Source organism: Lepus europaeus, chromosome 9 (assembly GCF_033115175.1).
Source record: "Lepus europaeus isolate LE1 chromosome 9, mLepTim1.pri, whole genome shotgun sequence".
NCBI classification, from domain to species: domain Eukaryota; kingdom Metazoa; phylum Chordata; class Mammalia; order Lagomorpha; family Leporidae; genus Lepus; species Lepus europaeus.
The window spans coordinates 98,657,499-98,677,741 of NC_084835.1; the positions used below are offsets into that span (position 1 = coordinate 98,657,499).

The 20,243-nt window shown below is 48.4% G+C and overlaps 1 protein-coding gene across 1 annotated transcript; it reads left to right on the top strand.

Moving 5' to 3' along the window:
- The first annotated feature begins 1,836 nt into the window (after nucleotides 1-1,836).
- On the top strand, nucleotides 1,837-19,944 carry ELAC1 (elaC ribonuclease Z 1). The gene is made up of 4 exons (XM_062201680.1): nucleotides 1,837-1,907; nucleotides 9,326-9,490; nucleotides 16,760-17,227; nucleotides 19,316-19,944. The coding sequence occupies exons 2-4, from the start codon at nucleotides 9,334-9,336 to the stop codon at nucleotides 19,780-19,782; spliced, it is 1,092 nt and encodes a 363-aa protein (XP_062057664.1). The 5' UTR covers nucleotides 1,837-1,907; nucleotides 9,326-9,333; the 3' UTR covers nucleotides 19,783-19,944.
- Nucleotides 19,945-20,243: the final 299 nt, after the last annotated feature.

The following is a 20,243-nucleotide window of genomic DNA, read 5'->3' on the forward strand; positions in this document are numbered from 1 at the left end:
TTTTTTTTTTTTTTTTTTTGACAGGCAGAGTGGACAGTGAGAGAGAGACAGAGAGAAAGGTCTTCCTTTTTGCCGTTGGTTCACCCTCCAATGGCTGCCGCGGTAGCGCGCTGCGGCCGGCGCACCGCGCTGATCCGATGGCAGGAGCCAGGTGCTTCTCCTGGTCTCCCATGGGGTGCAGGGCCCAAGCACTTGGGCCATCCTCCACTGCACTCCCTAGCCACAGCAGAGAGCTGGCCTGGAAGAGGGGCAACCGGGACAGGATCGGTGCCCCGACCGGGACTAGAACCCGGTGTGCCGGCGCCGCAAGGCGGAGGATTAGCCTGTTGAGCCACGGCGCCGGCCTTTTTTTTTTTTTTTTAATCTACTGCCTTCTGGTTTCATTATTTCCTCTGTGAACTCATCGGCTCTCTTGTTTCCTTATAAGAGATGAGTTTTCCACTAGTTGGGCAGTCAAGAGTTCTCCTTTTCTTTGGCTTTCAGCATTTTTACTATGGTGTGTCTATTTGTGGAACTCTTTGTGTTTATCTTGTTTGGAATGTGTGGATTTCTGAGTGTGAAAATTACCACTTTTCAATAAATTTGGGTTTTCAGCCGTGATTTCCTTGCGTATCTTTTCTGTTGATTCTACCGGGAATCCATTGCTGGTTTGCCTAACAGTGTCCCACGTTTCTGTTCATTTTTCTTCATTCCTTTGTCTCTTCCCATCCTACTTAGCTCATGTCCTTCCTCTTCCTCACTGACCTTTTGGCTAGTGATCTCCTTGCCATATTCTTACCACCCCCTTTGCTTTCTCATTTGTCTCCTCAAATTGTTACTTGATTGCTTCCAACGGCTGGTTCACTCCCCAGATGGTGCCAGCTGCAGGAGCTGAGCCCATCCAAAGCCAGGAGCCAGGAGCTTCTTCCTGCTCTCCCATGTGGGTGCAGGAGCCCAAGGACTTGGGCCGTCTTCTGCTTTCCCAGGCCATAGCAGGGAGCTGGACCAGAAGTGGAGCAGCTGGGACTTGTACCAGCACCAGGTGGAGGATTAACCTAGTGGCCACAGTGCCGGCCCTGGGAGGGGCCTTCTTGCTTGCTTGCTTTATACATGGTATATTCAAGAATGTGGCTTGGGCAGGCCTTTAGCTTAGCAGCTGCAGGTTGGGATGCCTATGCCACATCTGAGTGCCAGGGTTCCTTGCCTGGCTCTGGCTCCTGGCTCCAGCTCCCTGCTACATCAGACGTTGGGAGGCAATGGTGATGGCTCAATGGTCGGGTCCCTGCCACTGGCGTGGGAGACCTGGATTGAGGCCCTGGCTCCCAGTGTTGGCGATTGCAGGAATTTAGGGAATGAACCAGTGGATGGGTGGGCTATCTCTAGCTGTATCTCTGTGTCCTCCCCCTCAGCCTCTCAAATAAAATTTTAAAACACAAAGGGATTCCAGGTAGAGGCTCATGAAGGTTCACGGTTATGCAGACATGAACTCTTGATTCCAAGGCACCTGCGTTTTTCTCCTAGTGCGTGAAAGACACCGAAGGCTAAAAATCACACAAGCGGGAACAAAGGATGAACACTCGGAAAAAGCAACACAGAAAACAAACACGGGATACAAAAGAAAACAAGCAGAGGAGTGAACGTTTTCGCTTTTGGCTCAGCCGCGCCCAGCTCCCCGCGGGTCACGGCCACCATCTTACAGCGAACTAGGAAGCTAGAGAGCATCTGGCCCGCTGCGAGCCAGCAAGTGCGCTTGGCGCAGGGCCGCGGGTCGGCGCCACCGAGCACAGACCTCCCGCGCGTCCTAGAGCGGCCGCGCGGGAGCCGGGCCGCGGTGCACTTCCGCCCGCGTGCCGCGCCGCCCGGCGCATTGTTGGCCCTCGGCGCGGGCCTGCGCCTCGCTGGGCTCCGGCCCGGGTCTCGGGGACAGGGTGAGTGGGGCAGGGCGCGCCGCAGCGGGCGGGCGCGCATCCTCGGGAGTCGCCGGCTCCAGCCCTCCCGGGCCTGGCTTTTCGGCGCCCGGGAGCGAGGACGTGCTAGGGCCACTGCCCGGGGACTCCGGGCTCCCTAGTGACCGCTGGCCCTGGTCGGCTTGGCCACTCTGGCTCTGCGGGCCACGAGTGTAAAATGGAGGACGGCCGTGTCTGCGTCCTCCACACCCCAGGGTGATTGCGGGGCGCACACCGGTTGCCTGGAAACCAGGAAGCGGCGGTTCTCCACCCGGCAGCAGTTAGAAGCGCTTGGGCAGCCGTCGTCCTCCCGGCCGTCAGACCCTGGACTGCTGGCCGGTGTCCAGTGACAGGGACCGCAGCCGGAGTGCGCCCTGCGGCGAGGGCGGAGCGCGGCAGCTGGTGTCTGTCCGAGAAGACAGACCTCCTCTGGTGTCCTCGCTTGGATTCCTAGCGCCTAGGATGGTGCACGCACGTAGATTGCGGATTATTTCCCGACCTGGTGGGAGGGCCTCGGTGGTCCGGTTTGTCTTTGAGCTTTCTACTGAGGAAGCTTTCAATCATGAATGGAGATAGAATATATTGAACTCCCAGTTTACGGTGAATCTTGCTTCATGTATCCCCTTCGCTCTGTCTTAAAGCAAACGTGAAGTGCGCCATTCCATCTGGTACTCCTTTCTAACGCATAAAGCCATTATGGGTCTGGTAACAGTCCGTGCGCCCACCTGCTGGCCATCAGCGTTTTCATTTTCCCAGCTGCCCCGTCCAAGTCTAGTTTGCCCACGACAGAGTGCACACAAGCTACAGGAGTTGCATTTGGTTGGCATCTTCTAATTTCGACCCTCTCTCTGTTTGACTTATTGACTTATTGAAAAAACCAAGTCATTTGGCCTGTAGAGTTCTTTACATCTTGGGTTTTGTTTTTCCCATACTTCAACAAATTGGTAGTTAGATGCACGGCGTTTTCCAGGTTCTATTTTTTCTGGGAAGAAAACCTCATCAGAGTTACCGAGTATTTCATAGCACATCTTATCGGGAGTTAGATGTACCAGTTGAACGCAGGGCAACCAAATAATTGACCATGGAATTATAGAAGGATGTCTTGGATCTGGTACTGATCACTAGTGGCTGAAAGAGCGCCACACACGGCCGAGGTGCATCTCCTGTGAAAGATCCCCATCTCACTTACAGCTGTTCTGGGCTCCCGAGGGTGGGTATGGGATATAGATGGAACAAGATGGCCCCAGAGGTGAGAACTGTAAAGCCCGGTGATGGATGGAGAGCTTTAATGTGTTGTACTCAGCTCTGCTTTTAGCTGTGTGTGAGATATTTTTCATAATAAAATGTTGGTTTAGAAAATTGACTAGTGAGTTCAGGTCAGCCTGAATGCAGCTGGACGCTGCATTTTTTTTTAAAGCATCAATATTAAATAAAATTGAGTGCAGAATAATGCTGCTCATTACAATCAAAAAACGATCCAAAAATTTAAAAGCAAAGTCAATAATCTACCTCCTGTTCATACCCCACTCCCTCATTTTAATCATCCCTGAGATGAACAATATTAACAGCTTGGGGTGTATCTTTCCACACCAGACTTTCTCAAATAATGTGCATAAAAATGAGGCTTATCGCATATCCATCTGTCATCTTTCTCATCGTCACCCCTCCAGGACAGCAGTTACAGACCTGAGTGTTACCTGCGGAATGAATAGTTATTAGAGTAAATAATGGTAGACTTCTACCATCATTGTGAAACACTCAGCCACCTCCCTGCTGGCGTGTTTTCAGATTGCTTCCATAGTTTAGCCCCCTTAAAAGTGCCACAGGAAGCATCAGTGTACATAGCTCCTATTCTATTGGGGAGATTCTGGAGAAGGGGACTGCTGAGTGCAAGTGGAGTGCTGCTAGTGGCATCATCAGTATTGATGAAATGTGCTGCCAGATTATTCTCCCAGAGTGGGAGAGCAGTTCTCACTCCCACCCTCAGTAAGTGTGAGAACGCCTCTTTACTCATTCACCCTCATCCCAGTTTGCTTCATTGATACTTGCCAGCTGATGTGTGGAAAACAGTGTCTGTTTCTTGAATTTGTGATTCGATCATCACCCAGAAACTAAGCACTTTTAATGCACATTGGCTTTTTGGATTTTGTATGAGGTTTTTGTATAGATTCTTGGCATTTTCTGTTTTTCTATTGTATCAAATTTTTTTTTTACTTTATCTGCATATACTCATTTTAGAGCCATTAACCGTTTGTCATAAGGGGTATAACTTTCTCCATCTATTTTTTAACCTTTGATTTTTATGAGTTTTTTTGATATATAAGTGTGGTGGAATGAGAAGGCCATGCCAAGGTGGCTGCTGGCAACCTGTATAGTGAAAATATTTGTTTTAACTTCTCAGTTTCTTTTTTTTTTTTTTTGCCAATAAATGCTTCCTCATTCCCAGAGTTATGTACAATGACCTAATCTTTTTCAACATATCTTATTGAACTTTTTACATTTAAATTTATAACCCATACGAAATGTATTTCTTTTTTTTTTAAAAAAAAGATTTATTTTATTTATTTGAAAGATAGGGTCAGAGAGAGATGTAGAGCCAGAGAAAGAGGAAGAGAGGTCTTCCGTTCCGCTGGTTCACTCCCCAAATGACCGCAATGGCCAGAGCTGAGCTGATCCGAAGCCAGGAGCTTCCTCCGGGTCCCCCATGTAGGTGCTGGGGCCCAAGGAATTGGGCCATCCTCAGCTGCTCTCCCAGGCCACAGCAGAGAGCCAGATGGGAAGTGGAGCAGCCGGGACCCAAACCGGAGCCCATATGGGATGCCGACCCTCTCGCCACGCCACAGCGCCAGCCCCTTGAAATGTATTTCTAAATACAATGGAAAGTGAAGATCTTGCTTTGCCTTTTTCTGTAAGAATAGTCAGTGATGTCAGAGCTGTCCATTATATAAACCACCCTTTTCTACTTTTTTATATATTTCCGTACATATGTGACCAGTTGCTGGATTTTTTCCTTGCTTTTACTTTTTTTGTGTGTGGTAATATTATTCTGTTTTCATTACATCTGGTTAACTGTTAATATCTGGGAAAGCAAGTCAGTACCTTTTTTGGTAATTTTCTTAGCATTTTTTATTTTATGAGAGAGGAATCTCATCTGCTGGTTCACCTCACAATAGCCAGGGCTGGGCAAGGCCTGAACGGGGAGCCAGAAATGAAGTCAGGGCCTCCCACGTGGTTGGCAGAGGCCTATCTGCTGGAGCCATCACCTGCTGCCTCCCAGGGTGAACATGAGCAGGGAGCTGGACCCGGGAGTCTGAGAAGGGCTGGGTGTCCCAATCAGTGTCTTAGCCACTAGGCCAATGTCTCGCCCAGGCATTTTTTTTTTTTTCCTGTGTGACCTTTGGATTTTTTTTCCCCAAGATAACTCCACTAGAAATCTGATAACATTTTCACTAAATGTATCGATAATACCTGGGGAAAGATGACTTTCTGTGATATCAGATCTTCCTATCAAGGAGCACAATGTGTATCCCAAGTTGTTGGAATCTTTTAGTTCCTGTTCTTTCCTGCTGTCTTTATTTCTGGTGATTTTATAAGGTGTGTGTGTGGGGGGGGGGGTCAGGAGTGCTCAATTTTAAAATAATTAAAAATGTTTAACATACTTACTGTGGTGGAATGAGAAGGCCATGCCAAGATGGCCGCTGGCAACAGAAACTGCCTGGCAACAGGCTGTGATTGGATGGTTTCGGAAACCACATGACAACAGAGCCTGCCTGGCAACAGGCTGTGATTGTTTAGGGCATAGACCGCCCCTTGACCGGATTGGCTACCTCGGCTATATAAGCAGCTGTAGCAACTGAAATAAACGAGTCTGCAGGCTGCTCGCCTCTGGCCTGCTTTCACCCGGCTCCCAGGGTCTGTGTGATGACTCCGCGCCTCTTGCCCCCACCACACTCTTCCTCTCAGAACGAATCCACAGCAACAGCTTATTTTTTTATTTATTTGAAAGGCAGAGAGATAGAGATCATCTGTCTGCTGTTTCACTACCCAAATGCCTGCAACAGGCTGAAGCCTCACCCTGGAACTCAATCCAGGTGTCCCTTGTGGGTAGAAGGGATCAGAGCACTTGGTCCATCACCTGCTGCCTGCCAGGGTGCATTTTAGCAGGAAGCTGAAATCAGGATTAGAGCTAGGAGTCGAACCAGGCACTCTGGTATGGGATGTGGGAGGCAGGCATCCCAAGGGTACCTATTAGCCACTACACCAAATGTGTGCCCTCTCGTTACTGTTTTTATTTGGTTGTCGCTAGACCTGAGAAAAGCTATGGCTGGCTTTTGGTATTTACCTTTTATCTAGTTTTCTGTCAGATTTTCTTATTACAGTACTTTTCTCAAAACTATTTGTTTTCCTCCCTGCCATCAGTATGGATAATCTATAATTGGTTTTGTATAGTTTCAGCTTGTTCTCATTCTGTTTAATATGCATCCCATCATATAAATATATCAGAAAGCAGATGTGCCCACAAGTGGTAAAAAGAATAGTGCTGGGAGCTGGCAGAAATCTACACTTAGGAAACATTGTTGTTGATCACCTAGAACAGCAGAGTCTATGGGGCAAGCATTTGGCCTAGCAGTTAAAATGCCTGTAGCCCACATCAGAGTACCTAAGTTTGATACACAGCTCTGGCTCCTGACATAGGTTCCTGCTCATGCTCACCCTGGGAAGCAGTAGTGATGACAAGTAGTTGGGTCCCTGCTGCCCATGTGGGAGTCTTGGATTGAGGTCTTGGCCAGGGGCTATTGCTGATATTTGGAGAATGAATCCGCAGGTGGGATCTCCCCCCACCCTCAAATCTGCCTCTCAAATAACTTTTAAAAGTTTATAAATAGCAGAGTGCCAAGTCCTAGCCAGCCTTGGGCCCTGCCCCCTGCCATTTAGGGGAGTGAGACGCTTGCTCAGCATTGCTGTGAAGTAACGGCAGTATTGTGGAGTGGTACAGAGTATTACTTTATGTACTCGTTACTTCATTCAGGAAAAGGGCTGATCACCATGGGCACCAGAGACACCCTTTGGTGAGCATAATGAAATACCAGCTCCTAGCCCTACAGCAGCTGGTTTTGTTTTTACAGATTAGCTGTATGTAGTTTTACATTTATATTATATTTAATATTATATAAAGATAAATATAAAATATTACATTTATTTCATTTTATTGAAGTATTTTCCATCCACTGGCTCATGCCCCAAATGCCTACAACACCACAGCTGGGCTGGGATGAAATCAGGAGCCCAGAACTCTATCCAAGTTTTCCACGTTGTGTGGTGTGTGTGGCATATGAATTCAAGACCCAATTACTGGGGCCGGCACTGTGGTGCAGGAGGTTAAACCTCAGCTTATGGCGCCAACATCCCATATGGGCACCGGTTCTAGTCCCGGCTGCTCCTCTTCCTATCCAGCTCTCTACTGATGGCCTGGGAAAGCAGTAGAAGGTGGCCTACCCACGTGGAGACCTGGAGGAAGCTCCTGGCTCCCAGCCCCGGCCGTCACTGCCTTCTGGAGAGTGAACCAACGGAAGGAAGACCTTTCTCCCTCTCACAGTCTCTAACTCTACCTGTCCAAAAAAAAAAAAAAAAGACCCAATTACCAATTACTTGAGCTATCACCCATTCCTTTCCAGGTTGTACCAGCAGGAATGTGTATCAGAAGTGGAAGAGCTGGGACTTGAACAATGCACTTCATGGCCAGCGCTGTGGCTCAATAGGCTAATCCTCCGCCTGTGGCGCCGGCACCCCAGGTTCTAGTCCCGGTTGGGGCACCGGATTCTGTCCCGGTTGCTGCTCTTCCAGTCCAGCTCTCTGCTGTGGCCCAGGAGGGCAGTGGAGAATGGCCCAAGTCCTTGGGCCCTGCCCCCACATGAGAGACCAGGAGAAGCACCTGGCTCCTGGCTTTGGATCAGCGTGCCAGCCGCAGCAGCCATTGGGGGGTGAACCAATGGAAAAGCAAGACCTTTCTCTCTGTCTCTCTCTCTTTCACTGTCCACTCTGCCTGTCAAAAAAAAACAACCAATGCACTTCAGTATGGGATGCGGGTGCCAAGTGGCAACTTAACCGCTTCGCCAAATGCCTGCCCCTAGGAGATTGAGAAGTACAAGGAGTTCCTTGATACCCACTTACCCCTCACGTGCCCCACCTTTCTCCTATATTAATATCTTGCATTAGTGTGGTAAATTTGTTTCAGTTGATGAGCCAATACTGTATATATACACACTGTTCCTAACCAAAGTACGCCTTAGTGTTCATCCAGTCTTTGTGTTGCACATTCTGTGTACAGTTGATCAGTGTGTCTGTCCTCATGTGTTATACAGAGTGGTTACCTGTGCTAAAGATTCTGTGCACCACCTTATCCTTCCCTGCTTCCCCAAAGCACCGACAACACTGATCTTTTTATGTCAGCCATGGTTTTGTCTTTTTGAGAATGTCATAAAGTTAGAATTCAACTATAGTTTTTTTCTTTTATTTATTTATTTGAAAGAGCTATGGAAGGAGAGGCAGAGACAGAGAGAGAGAGAGGTCTTCCATCTGCTGGTTCACTCCCTAAATGGCTGCAATGGCTGGAACTGGGCCAATATGAAGCCAGGAGCTTATTCCAGGTCTCCTATGTGGTGCAGGGGCCCAGGCACTCAGGTCATCTTCCACTGCTTTCCCAGACACATTAGCAGAGAGCTGGATCAGAAATGGAGCAGCCAGGCCTCGAACTGGTGCCCATACGGGATGCTGGAGCCATAGGCAGCGGCTTTATCAGCTACACCACGACACTGGCCACTCAACTATAGTTTTTAATTGATTAGGTTTAATTCTTATTGTTTGAACAGTCATACAAGTTCTGTAACTTTTAGTTTTGGCCAATTAGGAGTTATAAAAATCTTACTTTGGTTGTGGGCATTGTGGCTCAGTGGATAGAGTCACTGCTTGGGACACCCACATCAGAGTGCCTGGGATGGAGTCTCACCTCTGCTTTCCATCAAGCTTCCTGCCAGTGCACCTGGGAAGGCAGCAGATGATGGTTCAAGTGCTTGAATCCTCGCCACCCACATGGGAACCCTAGGTTGAGTTCCAGGCCCTTGGCTTTGGCCTGGCCCAGCCTGGTTTTTGCAGGCATTAAGGAGTAAAGCAGCAAATGGAAGCTCTGTGTCTCTCCCACCCATATTCTCTGTGTCACTCTGCCTTTCAAACAAATAAATCAATCTTAAAAAAAAATTTAGTTTGGATTTGTGGAAAAACTATTGGAGAACAGGAATCCAGACTATTCTGAATAACTGAAAAGTAAGTAATAGTAAATCTCACAGGAATACATCTTTGGTGCAGTAGCATGAAATAATCCCCAGGTGATCTTTCTGTTGCAGGGTGGAAGATGTCTATGGATGTGACATTTCTGGGGACAGGTGCAGCATACCCATCCCCAACCAGGGGTGCCTCTGCTGTGGTCCTCCGGTGTGAGGGCGAGTGCTGGCTCTTCGACTGTGGGGAGGGAACACAGACACAGCTTATGAAAAGCCAACTTAAAGCAGGTTAGTGTGCATTTAGCTGTCTTTTTAAGATTATCTTTTTTTTTTTTTTTTTGACAGGCAGAGTGGACAGAGAGAGAGAGACAGAGAGAAAGGTCTTCCTTTGCCGTTGGTTCACCCTCTAATGGCCGCTGCGGTAGCACGCTGCGGCCGGCGTACCGCGCTGTTCCGATGGCAGGAGCCAGGTACTTATCCTGGTCTCCCATGGGGTGCAGAGCCCAAACACTTTGGGCCATCCTCCACTGCACTCCCTGGCCACAGCAGAGAGCTGGCCTGGAAGAGGGGCAACCGGGACAGGATCGGTGCCCCGACCGGGACTAGAACCCGGTGTGCCGGCGCCGCAAGGCGGAGGATTAGCCTGTTGAGCCACGGCGCCGGCCCTATCTTTTAAAAAATATATATTTATTTGAAGGGGGGAGGGAGATACAAAGAGAGGTTCTAACCACTATTTCACTCCCCAGATGGCCTCACTGGCCAAGGCTGGGCCAGGTTGAAGCCTGGAGCCAGGAACTCCTTCCAAGTGCTGGAGTCCAAGCACTTGGGCCATGTTCTGCTGCTTCCCCAGGCACAATAGCAGGGAGCTGGCTCCAAAGTGGAACAGCCAGGATTCGCGCCCATATTGGGATGCAGGCAGCAGCTTAACTCTGTGGGCCGTACCTCTGGCCCCTAAGATTATCTTCTATTCTACCTAATTTTCTTGGCTCTCCTTGGGTGTTTTGTTCTAAAACAGCCCCGGCAGTTGCATCCCTCTTCAGTGCCACAGTCCTGGCAAGACTTAGAAGGCCCTCAGGCATTGAGCCATCCCTGCTGAACTTCATTTGCATCCTGCAAATGTCTGTTTAGGCTTGGTGGGTAAAGGATGGACTACATCAGCCATCTCGCTGCCTAGTGAGAGAGCAGTGCACATTCTTATTTCTACCACGAAGTGGCTGTCGTGAGAGGACGCAAAGGGCAGGTGTCCAGAGGAGGGAGCCGCCCCTTTCTATGTGGGTTGCCAGGGTGGGCATCTCAGAGAGGTTGACCTGTGAGTTGGAGGAGGAGGAATTCCTGGGATGGGGAGAAGAAGGGCGTTCCAGCTGTTGGGATTGGGGTGAACAAAGACCCAAAGCTGGGGATAGAGAACAGGGGTGAAAAGCCTCAGCCCAGATTCAGCCAGACCTGAGTTCTGATCCCAGCTGTGTCTCAGAACGTAAACATGACTTCCCTTGTTTCAAAAGTGGGGATAGGACCAGGTGATTAGGTGAACGGTTAAGATGCCCATGCATCAGAAGACCTGGGCTTGATACCTGGTTCTGGCTCCAGCTTCCCACCAGTGCAGGCCCTATAAAACAGCAGAGTTGGCTCAAGTGATTAGGTCCCTGCCACCTGTGAGGGAGACTTACCAGTTCCCTGCTCCTGGCGTTGGCCTTGGCCGAGCCCTGGCTGTCGTGGGCACTGGAGAGTATGAATCAGCAGACTGGAGCCCTCTCTCTCTCTTTCTTTGCCTCTCAAATAAATAATTTTTTAAAAAATGTTTTTAATGAGAATAAAACCTCTATGTAGAAGGGATGTTGTAAGAATTATTTATAATGCTTCGCTCCTATGTGGTTGTCTGCTTCTCATCAGTTACAACTTAGCTCAGATGCCGCCTCCTCAGAGGCATTTGCTGTGTCTCATGGTGAAGTGGTTGCTCTGTCACCCCATTCTGTCACTTTGTCCATTTATTGGCTTCTTCGCGTTGTCAGTATCTGGAATTGTTATTTCGATGGTTTTTCTCTGTGTCCTCTGTCTCCCTTTGTCATAAAGTACAGTGATCGCTTAGGTACCTCTATGTGCCTAGAGGATATCTGTTCAAGTAGTGACTGGGTAAGACATTCAGCAGTTTAGTACAGCGCCTCTCACGTATTAGGTCCTGATAAATAGTAGTTACTGAAGTTAGGATTCTTACAACTCACCACAGTGCTCGGCACTTGATGAGCTCAGGGAAGATACTTCCAAAGATCTCTTAGTCTAGTGACAGAACCAACGTGCAGGCAGTCATTGATGACGTGATACATGCAGAGTACTGGAGGTGTTTTCTAAGTACGTTTGGAGCACAAAGGATGGGGACGCTGACTGTGCCCCTCTGTTCAGAGAAGACATCTCAGAGATGGTAACAGTTGAGCTGGTATCCGGGAGATAATTAAAAGTTTCTCTAGGGGCCTGCTCTGTGGCTTAGCAGGAAAAGCTACCGCCTGCAGTGCCGGCATCCCATATGAGCACTGGTTCAAGTCCCAGCTGCTCCACTTTCAATCCAGCTCTCTGCTATGGCCTGGGAAAGCAGGAAAGTGGAAGATGGCCCAAGTGTTTGGGGCCCTGAACCTGCATGTGAGACCCAGAAGCTCCTGGCTTCCAGGTTTGGATTGGCATAGCTATGGCCGTCATGGGCATTTGGGGAGTGAACCATCACATGGAAGACCTCTCTGTTTGCCTCTGCCTCTGTCTCTCTGTAACTCTGCATTTCAAATAAATAAATTATAAAAGTTTCTCTGGAAAGAGAGGTAAAGATGAACATTCAAGGAACACACAGCAAAGTAGACAACAAGAAAGGAGTTTGCAGGAAACAAACGGTATGTTTAGAGACCATTAAGCACTTGGCTAAGCTAGGGGACAGGTAAAGATGCTGAAAAGGTAACTGAGGGCATATTGTGAAGTCCTGTAGGGTGTGGAAAGGTGTTTGGACCTTACAACTCTAGTAGTTATAGGAACCATGAAATACATCTCGGGAAATGATGTGATCCGATTTGTGGTTTGGGGCAGTTTTCTGATGGCAGAGGTACTGGGAGAGAGAGAAAGGATAGCAACAGAGAGAGACGCCTTCCCAGGCAGTCGCATTCACTTGAGAGGGACAGGAGTTGGGGAGAGAGGCAGGGGGAGGATACGAGGGTGTTGAAGCAGGGAATGGAGACAGGACGGAGAGGAGAGACTGAATTTAGGAGGTCCTGCCAGAGCCAGCGGGGGTGGGGACTGAACGTCTAGGGTGTGAGGAAGAGCAGAATCAGCACCAGTTGGTGATGGTGATGTCCTGGCCGAGACAGGGAGTTAGGAAGAGAGTGGCTGGCAGAAGTGAGTACGTGTTGTTGGGGACATGGGGCCCCAGCCCCAGTTATAAAGTGAGCTTCCTAAGTCAGGTCCTCTGCTCTACTTCCCTTGGTTCACACAGGGATTCTTTTCATGGGCGCCCTCAGGACAGGCACAGAGTGGAGACTGGTATTTAACATTTTGGGAGTAGAGACTGAGTGGTGTTAAGACAGTGGGTTAAGGCCGGCGCTGTGGCTCAACAGGCTAATCCTCTGCCTTACGGCGCCGGCACACCGGGTTCTAGTCCCGGTCGGGGCACCGGATTCTGTCCCGGTTGCCCCTCTTCCAGGCCAGCTCTCTGCTATGGTCCGGGAAGGCAGTGGAGGATGGCCCAAATGCTTGGGCCCTGCACCCGCATGGGAGACCAGGAGAAGCACCTGGCTCCTGGCTTTGGATCAGCGCGATGCGCCGGCCACAGTGCACCAGCCACGGCGACCATTGGAGGGTGAACCAACGGCAAAAAGGAAGACCTTTCTCTCTGTCTCTCTCTCTCACTATCCACTCTGCCTGTCAAAAAAAAAAAAAAAAAAAACAGTGGGTTAAATAGAGTGGATGAAAGTAGAAACAAGAGGCTGTTAAGTGTGAGTAGGAGATGGGTATGGGGTGGAGTCTTTGCTTTTTATTTCATCCCCTTGGCACTTCTGTGATGTGCATGACAGATTACCAATTTACAGGCTTAGTTGCGTTTATTGTCACATAGTTTCCGTGGGTCAGGGAGTTGGGGCCTGGTTCAGCTGGGCCAGGTTGTCTGCTCTTGGGTCTCACTAGGCTGACCTGCAGGTATTGGCTGAGGCTGTGGTCTTAGCAGAGACTCAACTGGAGATGGTTCTGCTTCTGAGCTCACTTATGTTGCCAGCAGAATTGGCACAGTTGCAAGGTGGTCTGCTCTGGACTCCTGGAGGCCCTCCCGGTCCTTTGCCATGTGCGTTTCTGCTTCCTACCAGCAAGGGAGAAAGAACTTTAGAGCAAGTCTGCCAGCAGGATGGAATGTTACATACCTTAAAGTGATCACCCTGTATCTCTGTGGCATTGCTAGTGGGCAGCAGCCAGTCACAAGTCCCGCCTAGAGAGGTTATGGGAGGTGACATCAGGAGGCAAAGACCGTGGGGTCCTCCGTAATCTTCCACCATGTTACCTTTCTCCAATATTTCACATTCAACATTCCTTTATATATGTTTTAATTTTGTTTATTTATTTTTATTTTATTTGAAGGGCGGTGGAACAAAGACAAAGGGAAATCCATCTACTGGTTCATTCGCAAATGCCCACAATAGCCAAGGCTGGACCAGGCTGAAGCCAGGAGCCAGAACTCCATCCTGGTCTCCCATGTGGGTGGCCGGGACTCAAGTACTTGAGCCATCCCTGTGGCCTCCCAGAATGCACTTTAGCAGGAAGCTGGAATCAGGGGTAGAGCCAGGACTCCAACCCAGATGGACGGATATGGGATGCAAGCATCACAAACAATAGCTTAAGTGCTGTACCAAATGCCTACCCCCTTTATCCATGTTTTAAATAATTGACAAAGCTAAGCATGGCAAGAGTTCACACACACACACACACACACACACTCTCTCTCTCTCTCTCTCTCTCTCTCTCTCTCTCAAGGGACCCTTAAGTTTAGTAACATTTTTATTGGCTTAAAAAACATTCTTGGCCTCCTAGAGGAATGTGGGGTGGCCACCCAGTGTCATTATCTGGTTCTGGCACTTCAGATGCCCCTAGTCACAGCCCAGAATACAGCATCCTCAGTACCTCCTGGTTCTCTGGACCTCTCATTATTTGATTCGCTGAAACCCTTTCAGCTTGCACTCTCCGGGGGAGGTATGTTCTAAGAGTTTCCTAAGAGGTTCTTTGTATTTAACTGAACATACTTCATTCACGCTTCCATGATCCAAATATGTAATCATATGATTAGCAAGTACAGATTTGCCATCTCTGTTTCTTTCATAAGTTTAAAGAACAAGCTAAAGCCATCTTTTTTCCTATTCAAAAATTATTGTAAGAGTGATGATTAAAAGCATTACAGAGGCAAAAGATCTGCATCATCCCATATATGAGGGCCTGGGTTTGACTCTCAGTTCTGGCTTCTGACTCCAGCTTCCTGCTAACACAGACCCTGGGAAACAGCAGGTGACGGATCAAGTACTTGTGTCCCTGCCACCCATGTGGGAAACCTGGATTGCATTCATTGCTCTTAGCTTTGGCCTTGCCCAGCCCTGGCCTTTGCAGACATTTAGGGAAAGAACCAGAAAGTAGGAGCTTGCTCACTCTTTCTGCCACTCAAAAATTACAAAAATGTGTTTTTAAAAAATGGATTATTAAAAAGTATAACATGATCACTGTAAAAGTTCAAATGAAACTATAAAGAAGAAAAGTACAAGTCTTCTAATCATAGGTAAGTTTTCTATACATACAGGTATGGTTAAGACAAGAGTGTATTTGTGTGTGTGTGTGTGTGTGTGGTTTTGCCACACTTGGCATAACCTGCTGCTGTTTTTCAGCTGGCCAGTAAATGCGAATGGAACACTGCAGACTCTCATGTGGCGGCAAGTGGGCCTGCACTCTCGTTCTTAGAGGCTCTGTGTGTCCGCTCCTCTGAGGATGGCATACTTCTGCATACCTTCCTTGCTCGCAAGTGAGAGAGCTCACGCATTTTTCTCTCTTCATTTGATGGCTTCCTCATACCTTTGATAATTGTGGTTGCCATTCCTCCTCCCTCTGATATCAGGTTTCTTGAAAAATGCAGTTTGTCTTTCCTGAAACTGATAACTGTGGGCAGCAGCTTTCGCCTGCTCACTTCGCCTCGCTTGCTGTGGGTTCCCCAGTTGTTTTGTGTTTGCCGTGGTCTTTGTTTGGGAACAGACAGGGTGAGGTCCCAGAACCGCTGACACTGGCAGTTTCGAGGCTAACATGGGATCTGGAAGCCGTGGCTGCTATGGTTCTTCGGTCTGCACAGTCCTCGGGTCACACTTGGAGGTGGCTCGGCAGCCTGGGCCAGGGGAGGGGAGGGAATGAAAGGATTCTAGGAGTCAAAGGAACAGGGATCAAGCATAGGAAAGGAAAAGCTACGGATTGAGGAAGGCTGCAGAGCGCCTCCTGGGGGTGCTCAAGGTCCAGAGTCAGCCTCTGGCCAACCTGTCTACTGCTCTGGGGCCTGGCCTCTGTGGGCGTTTGGGAAGACTCGTTTGGAGGACACTTGATGCCAGGGGGCAGATCACATCACAGTAAACCGTCCCTGTCCCTTTATGGTACCAGATGTTTCAAGTAGGTGGGCCTTGAGCTAGGACCAGGAGCCTCTGTTACACTGGAAATGTGTTAGTTGTGATGCATCCTTTATAAAAAGCTGTGTGGTGCAGCTCAGAAAGTGCCGGGGTGACGTCCTGCCACGTACCAGCAGTAAATTCAGCTTACCACCGGCTAAATCAAGTTGTAACCTAAGCCAGCAGGCACCGAAATGGCTGTCATGTTCAAACTGAAAGTCAGAGAAGGCACCAGTACGTAGAGGGTCTGCCCTCCGCCTCGGTGGCCCACCTCCTCCCCTCCCAGCTCCTCACGCCCTTCTACCACCTTTTTCTAACTCCTCCCTCCCCCACTTCAGCCTCACCCTGACAGGCTCACCCCGACAGCCTCACCCCGACAGGCTCACCCCAACAGGCAGGCTCTTACTGGGCTGGCTAACCCCCATTCCAGTGAGAGAGCCCATAAAGGCAGCTTGGGGTCCAGGCATTGGTCTAGTCAGTGGAGCCAGTGGGACATTCTGTGTTGCTGCAGTACAGGCCTGCTCTTCTCGGGGGAGGCAGTAGGGGGCAGTGTAGCTGTCAGATGTTTCTGACACTTGAAGTCTAAAACTTAGTGAATTGTTTTGTTATACTTTGTGTGTGTGTTTTAAGTGAGAAGGTATGTAGGAAAATCAATACTAGGAAACTATGTAATTTGAAGATGTTTATGAAAGTTGTATGGTATTAAGACCATTTAGTGAACTACTGCCTGTCTTGTTTCTGGAACCATGTAGCAAAATGTAAATGAATAAGATTACGGTGATAAGTAGAACTTCTAAATTCAATTTACTACTTTTTGTTTTGTGTTTGGCTTGTTTCAAATAACTTTGTGTAGATTTTTATTAAAAAAAAAAAAAAAAACCAGCCAAATGTATTTCTCTGTCTCAATCAAAAGGGAGGATTACCAAGATCTTCATCACGCATCTCCATGGAGACCACATCTTCGGCCTTCCAGGCCTTCTGTGCACAATCAGCCTGCAGAGCAGCTGCACGGTCCCCAGGCAGCCCATTGAGATTTTTGGCCCTGTAGGGCTGCGGGACTTTATCTGGCGAACCATGGAGCTCTCCCACACGGAGCTGGTGTTCCCGTATGTGGTTCATGAGCTGGTGCCTACGGTGGATCAGTGTCCGACAGAAGCACTGAAAGAGCTGGCGCAGGTGGACCAAGCAGACGGCCCTCCCAAGGAGGGCCGAGGAAGGACCATCCTCTTGGACCCTGAGGAAGACTCGTACCTTCTGGTTGACGACGAACAGTTTGTTGTCAAAGCGTTTCGCCTCTTTCACAGGATTCCTGCCTTTGGGTTTTCAGTTATGGAAAAGAAGCGCCCAGGTAAACTCAATGCACAGAAACTGAAAGACCTTGGTAAGTGATTTTCTTTTCCTTCTCATCAACAGAGCTGTTGTTAACTGAAGCTTTAGAAATACGTTGTCAGGGACATCTTTGGGCTGAGAATTTTTGCTGTTCTTAACCTTACAACTGCAATCAACTACTCGCAGGGTTTCTTTCTCTATCTACTTTGCCTACTCTAGTTCGAATTTGATTTAAATTAATTTAGTGTTCAGAACACTGTGCCTCAGTCAGGTTCTAGGTACCAGGGTTCATCCCACTGAGAAGCAAGAACACCAAGATGGGCTTGAGGCCCACTAAGGCATTCACCCCTCCTCCAGGCAAGGCCATGCTCAGCGCCTCCAGTGAGGCAGAGGCCAGCTCTGTCCCACCTGCAGCATCATCGCCTCCCCTGGCGTGGCAGGACCTGTAAAAAGCATGGTGCTATTTTTCACATGTTCCTTTTTTCACACAACCACTTCCTCAGCTAAAACAAAAACTAGATAGTAGGAAAAAGTGACTTAGGCCAAAGATAATTTTATAACCTAAAAACCCGTGGAAATACTATATTTGGAAACTGTTTTATTTATTTGAAAGAGTTACAGAGAGAGGTAGAGACAGAGAGAGAGAGGTCTTCCATCCACTGGTTCACTCCCCCAAATGGCCACAATGGCTGGAGCTGCGTCAATCCGAAGCCAGGAGCCAGGAGCTTCTGGGCCTCCCACATGGGTGCAGGGGCCCAAGGACTTGGGCCATCTTCAACTGCCCTCCTAGGCCACAGCAGAGAGCTGGATTGGAAGTGGAGCAGCTGGGACTAGAACCAGTGCCCATATGGGATGCCAGCACTGCAGGCCACCGCTTTAACTTGCTGTGCCACAGCACCGGCCCCTGCAAACTTTTTTTTAAAAGATTTATTGTTTTGAAAGGCAGAGTGGAGGGGGGGGGAGCTAGAGAGACCTTCATCTGCTGGTTCACTTTCAGATGCCTGCAGTATCCAGGGCTGGGCCACATGGAAGCCAGAACCCAAAACTCTATCGTGGTTTCCATGTGGGTGGAGAATCCCAAGTAGTTGGGCTGTCCTCTGCTGCCTTCCCAGGTGCTTTAGCCGGGAGCTGGGTTGGTAGCAGAGTGTCTGAGACTTAAACTGGCACTTTGATATGGGATGCAAGTTGCAAGTAGCAGCTTAACCTGCTGCACCACAGCACCAGTATTTATACTTACATTTAAATACTGTCCAGAGTGATGGTCAAGTGTTATTTTAGGTTAATAGGAGGTTTAAGTGTAGTTTGGCATAGGCAGAACTGCCTGTCTTCCATGATTGATAGAGTATGGTTGCCTGAAATGCTCCTTGATCTTGGGCTCCCAATGATCCACTCTAACAAGTTTTCATGGAGTTAGCCAGTTTGTAGATACTTAACTTCAGTGGGCATTGATTATGTCATTATTTAAGTGTATGCTTTAATTTTATCCAAAGATGAGATTATTAAATAAAGGACATGCAAAAACTGTTACTCCTGTACACAGCAGAGAATCAAGCCTGTTATATTGGCTGAAAGAGAGTCTCCGTGGAAAATAGGAGCTTGGGGGTCCAGCACTGTGGTGCAGTGGGTTAGGCTGCTGCCTGCAAGGCCGGCATCCCATGTGAGCACCCGGTGCTTCACTTATGATTAAGCTCTCTGCTAATGCACCTGGGAAAGCAGCAGAAGGTGGCCCAAGTCCTTGGGCCCCTACACCCATATGGGAAGCCCAGATGGGCTAACAGTTTCCTGGCTTTGGCTATTTGGGGAGTCAACGATAAGATGGTCTGTCTTTTAAGATAAATAAAAATAAAATAAATAAAAAATAAAATCTTTTTTAAGAAAAGGAAAATAAAAGCTTAAAACTTTGACACAAATGCATGGGAAATGTTTTAAGTACTAGAGCATTGCTGATATCTGGTATCAGCACTGAACTTTTAAAGATTTATAAATATTCCAGTTTTCCATAAGCAGTAAAACATGCATAATAATTGTGAAAAGAGCTGGAGCCTTTTCCATTTGCTATTTGCTATGCTGTTAAAATCAACTCCTTAACCAGTTGTAAATTCCATTCCCATGACCTAATGTTATCTGTCTTCATCATTAGGTGTTCCGCCAGGTCCTGCCTATGGAAAGCTGAAAAATGGAATTTCTATTGTTCTGGAAAATGGAGTTACAATTTCTCCCCAAGATGTCCTCAAAACGCCTGTCAGCGGGAGAAAAATCTGTATATTGGGTGACTGTTCTGGGGTGGTGGGTGATGGGGGTGTGAAGCTGTGCTTTGAGGCCGACCTGTTGATCCACGAGGCCACCCTGGACGATGCCCAGATGGACAAAGCAAAGGAGCACGGCCACAGCACACCTTGGATGGCAGCAACGTTTGCCAAGCTGTGCCATGCAAAGCGGCTGGTTCTGACTCACTTCAGTCAGAGGTACAAACCAGCTGCCTTGGCCAAAGAAGGAGAAGCAGATGGCATTGTAGAACTGAAAAAGCAAGCTGAATCCGCGTCGGATCTGCAGAAGGTGACTCTGGCAGAAGATTTCATGGTGATCAGCGTTCCAATGAAGAAATGAAAGCAGTGTCCCCGAATGCATGTTGACATGCGCGTGTGCGTTACGGAACCCACAGTCCAGTTTTTGCTTTTTGTCCGAAGTTCTTTGGGTCCTGATAATCCTGAAAAGGGTAGCGCATTGCTGAATTGACTCGGTCATGACAGGGAGCAAGCTTTTTGATAATAAATCATTTTGAAATAAAAAACCCAGTGTCCTCTTTAAAGTCCAAGTCTGACAAAACTACAGACTGTTCGGGTACACATCTCACTGTGTGGCCTCTGCCGCAGATAAAAGCCAGTACACCGTCCAGTCCCAGGCTTCGCTTCAGTCCCGGTTGTTGCTGTTACTGGCAAGGTGCACTGGGCTTGGCTCTCTCAGCTAAGAGTAGAATTTTGACAGTTTGTGTTGAATCTGTTCATGTTATTAACAGAATAGAGAGAAATGTAAGGAGATATTGTACATGCAGGATGGACACTAGTGTG

Excerpts from the sequence above, each read along its gene's own strand:
- ELAC1 (XM_062201680.1), top strand. The coding sequence starts at position 9,334 with ATGTCTATGGATGTGACATTTCTGGGGACAGGTGCAGCATACCCATCC. Across the intron at positions 9,491-16,759 it reads GAAAAGCCAACTTAAAGCAG|GGAGGATTACCAAGATCTTC; the intron begins GTTAGTGTGCAT and ends CTCAATCAAAAG. Across the intron at positions 17,228-19,315 it reads ACAGAAACTGAAAGACCTTG|GTGTTCCGCCAGGTCCTGCC; the intron begins GTAAGTGATTTT and ends CTTCATCATTAG.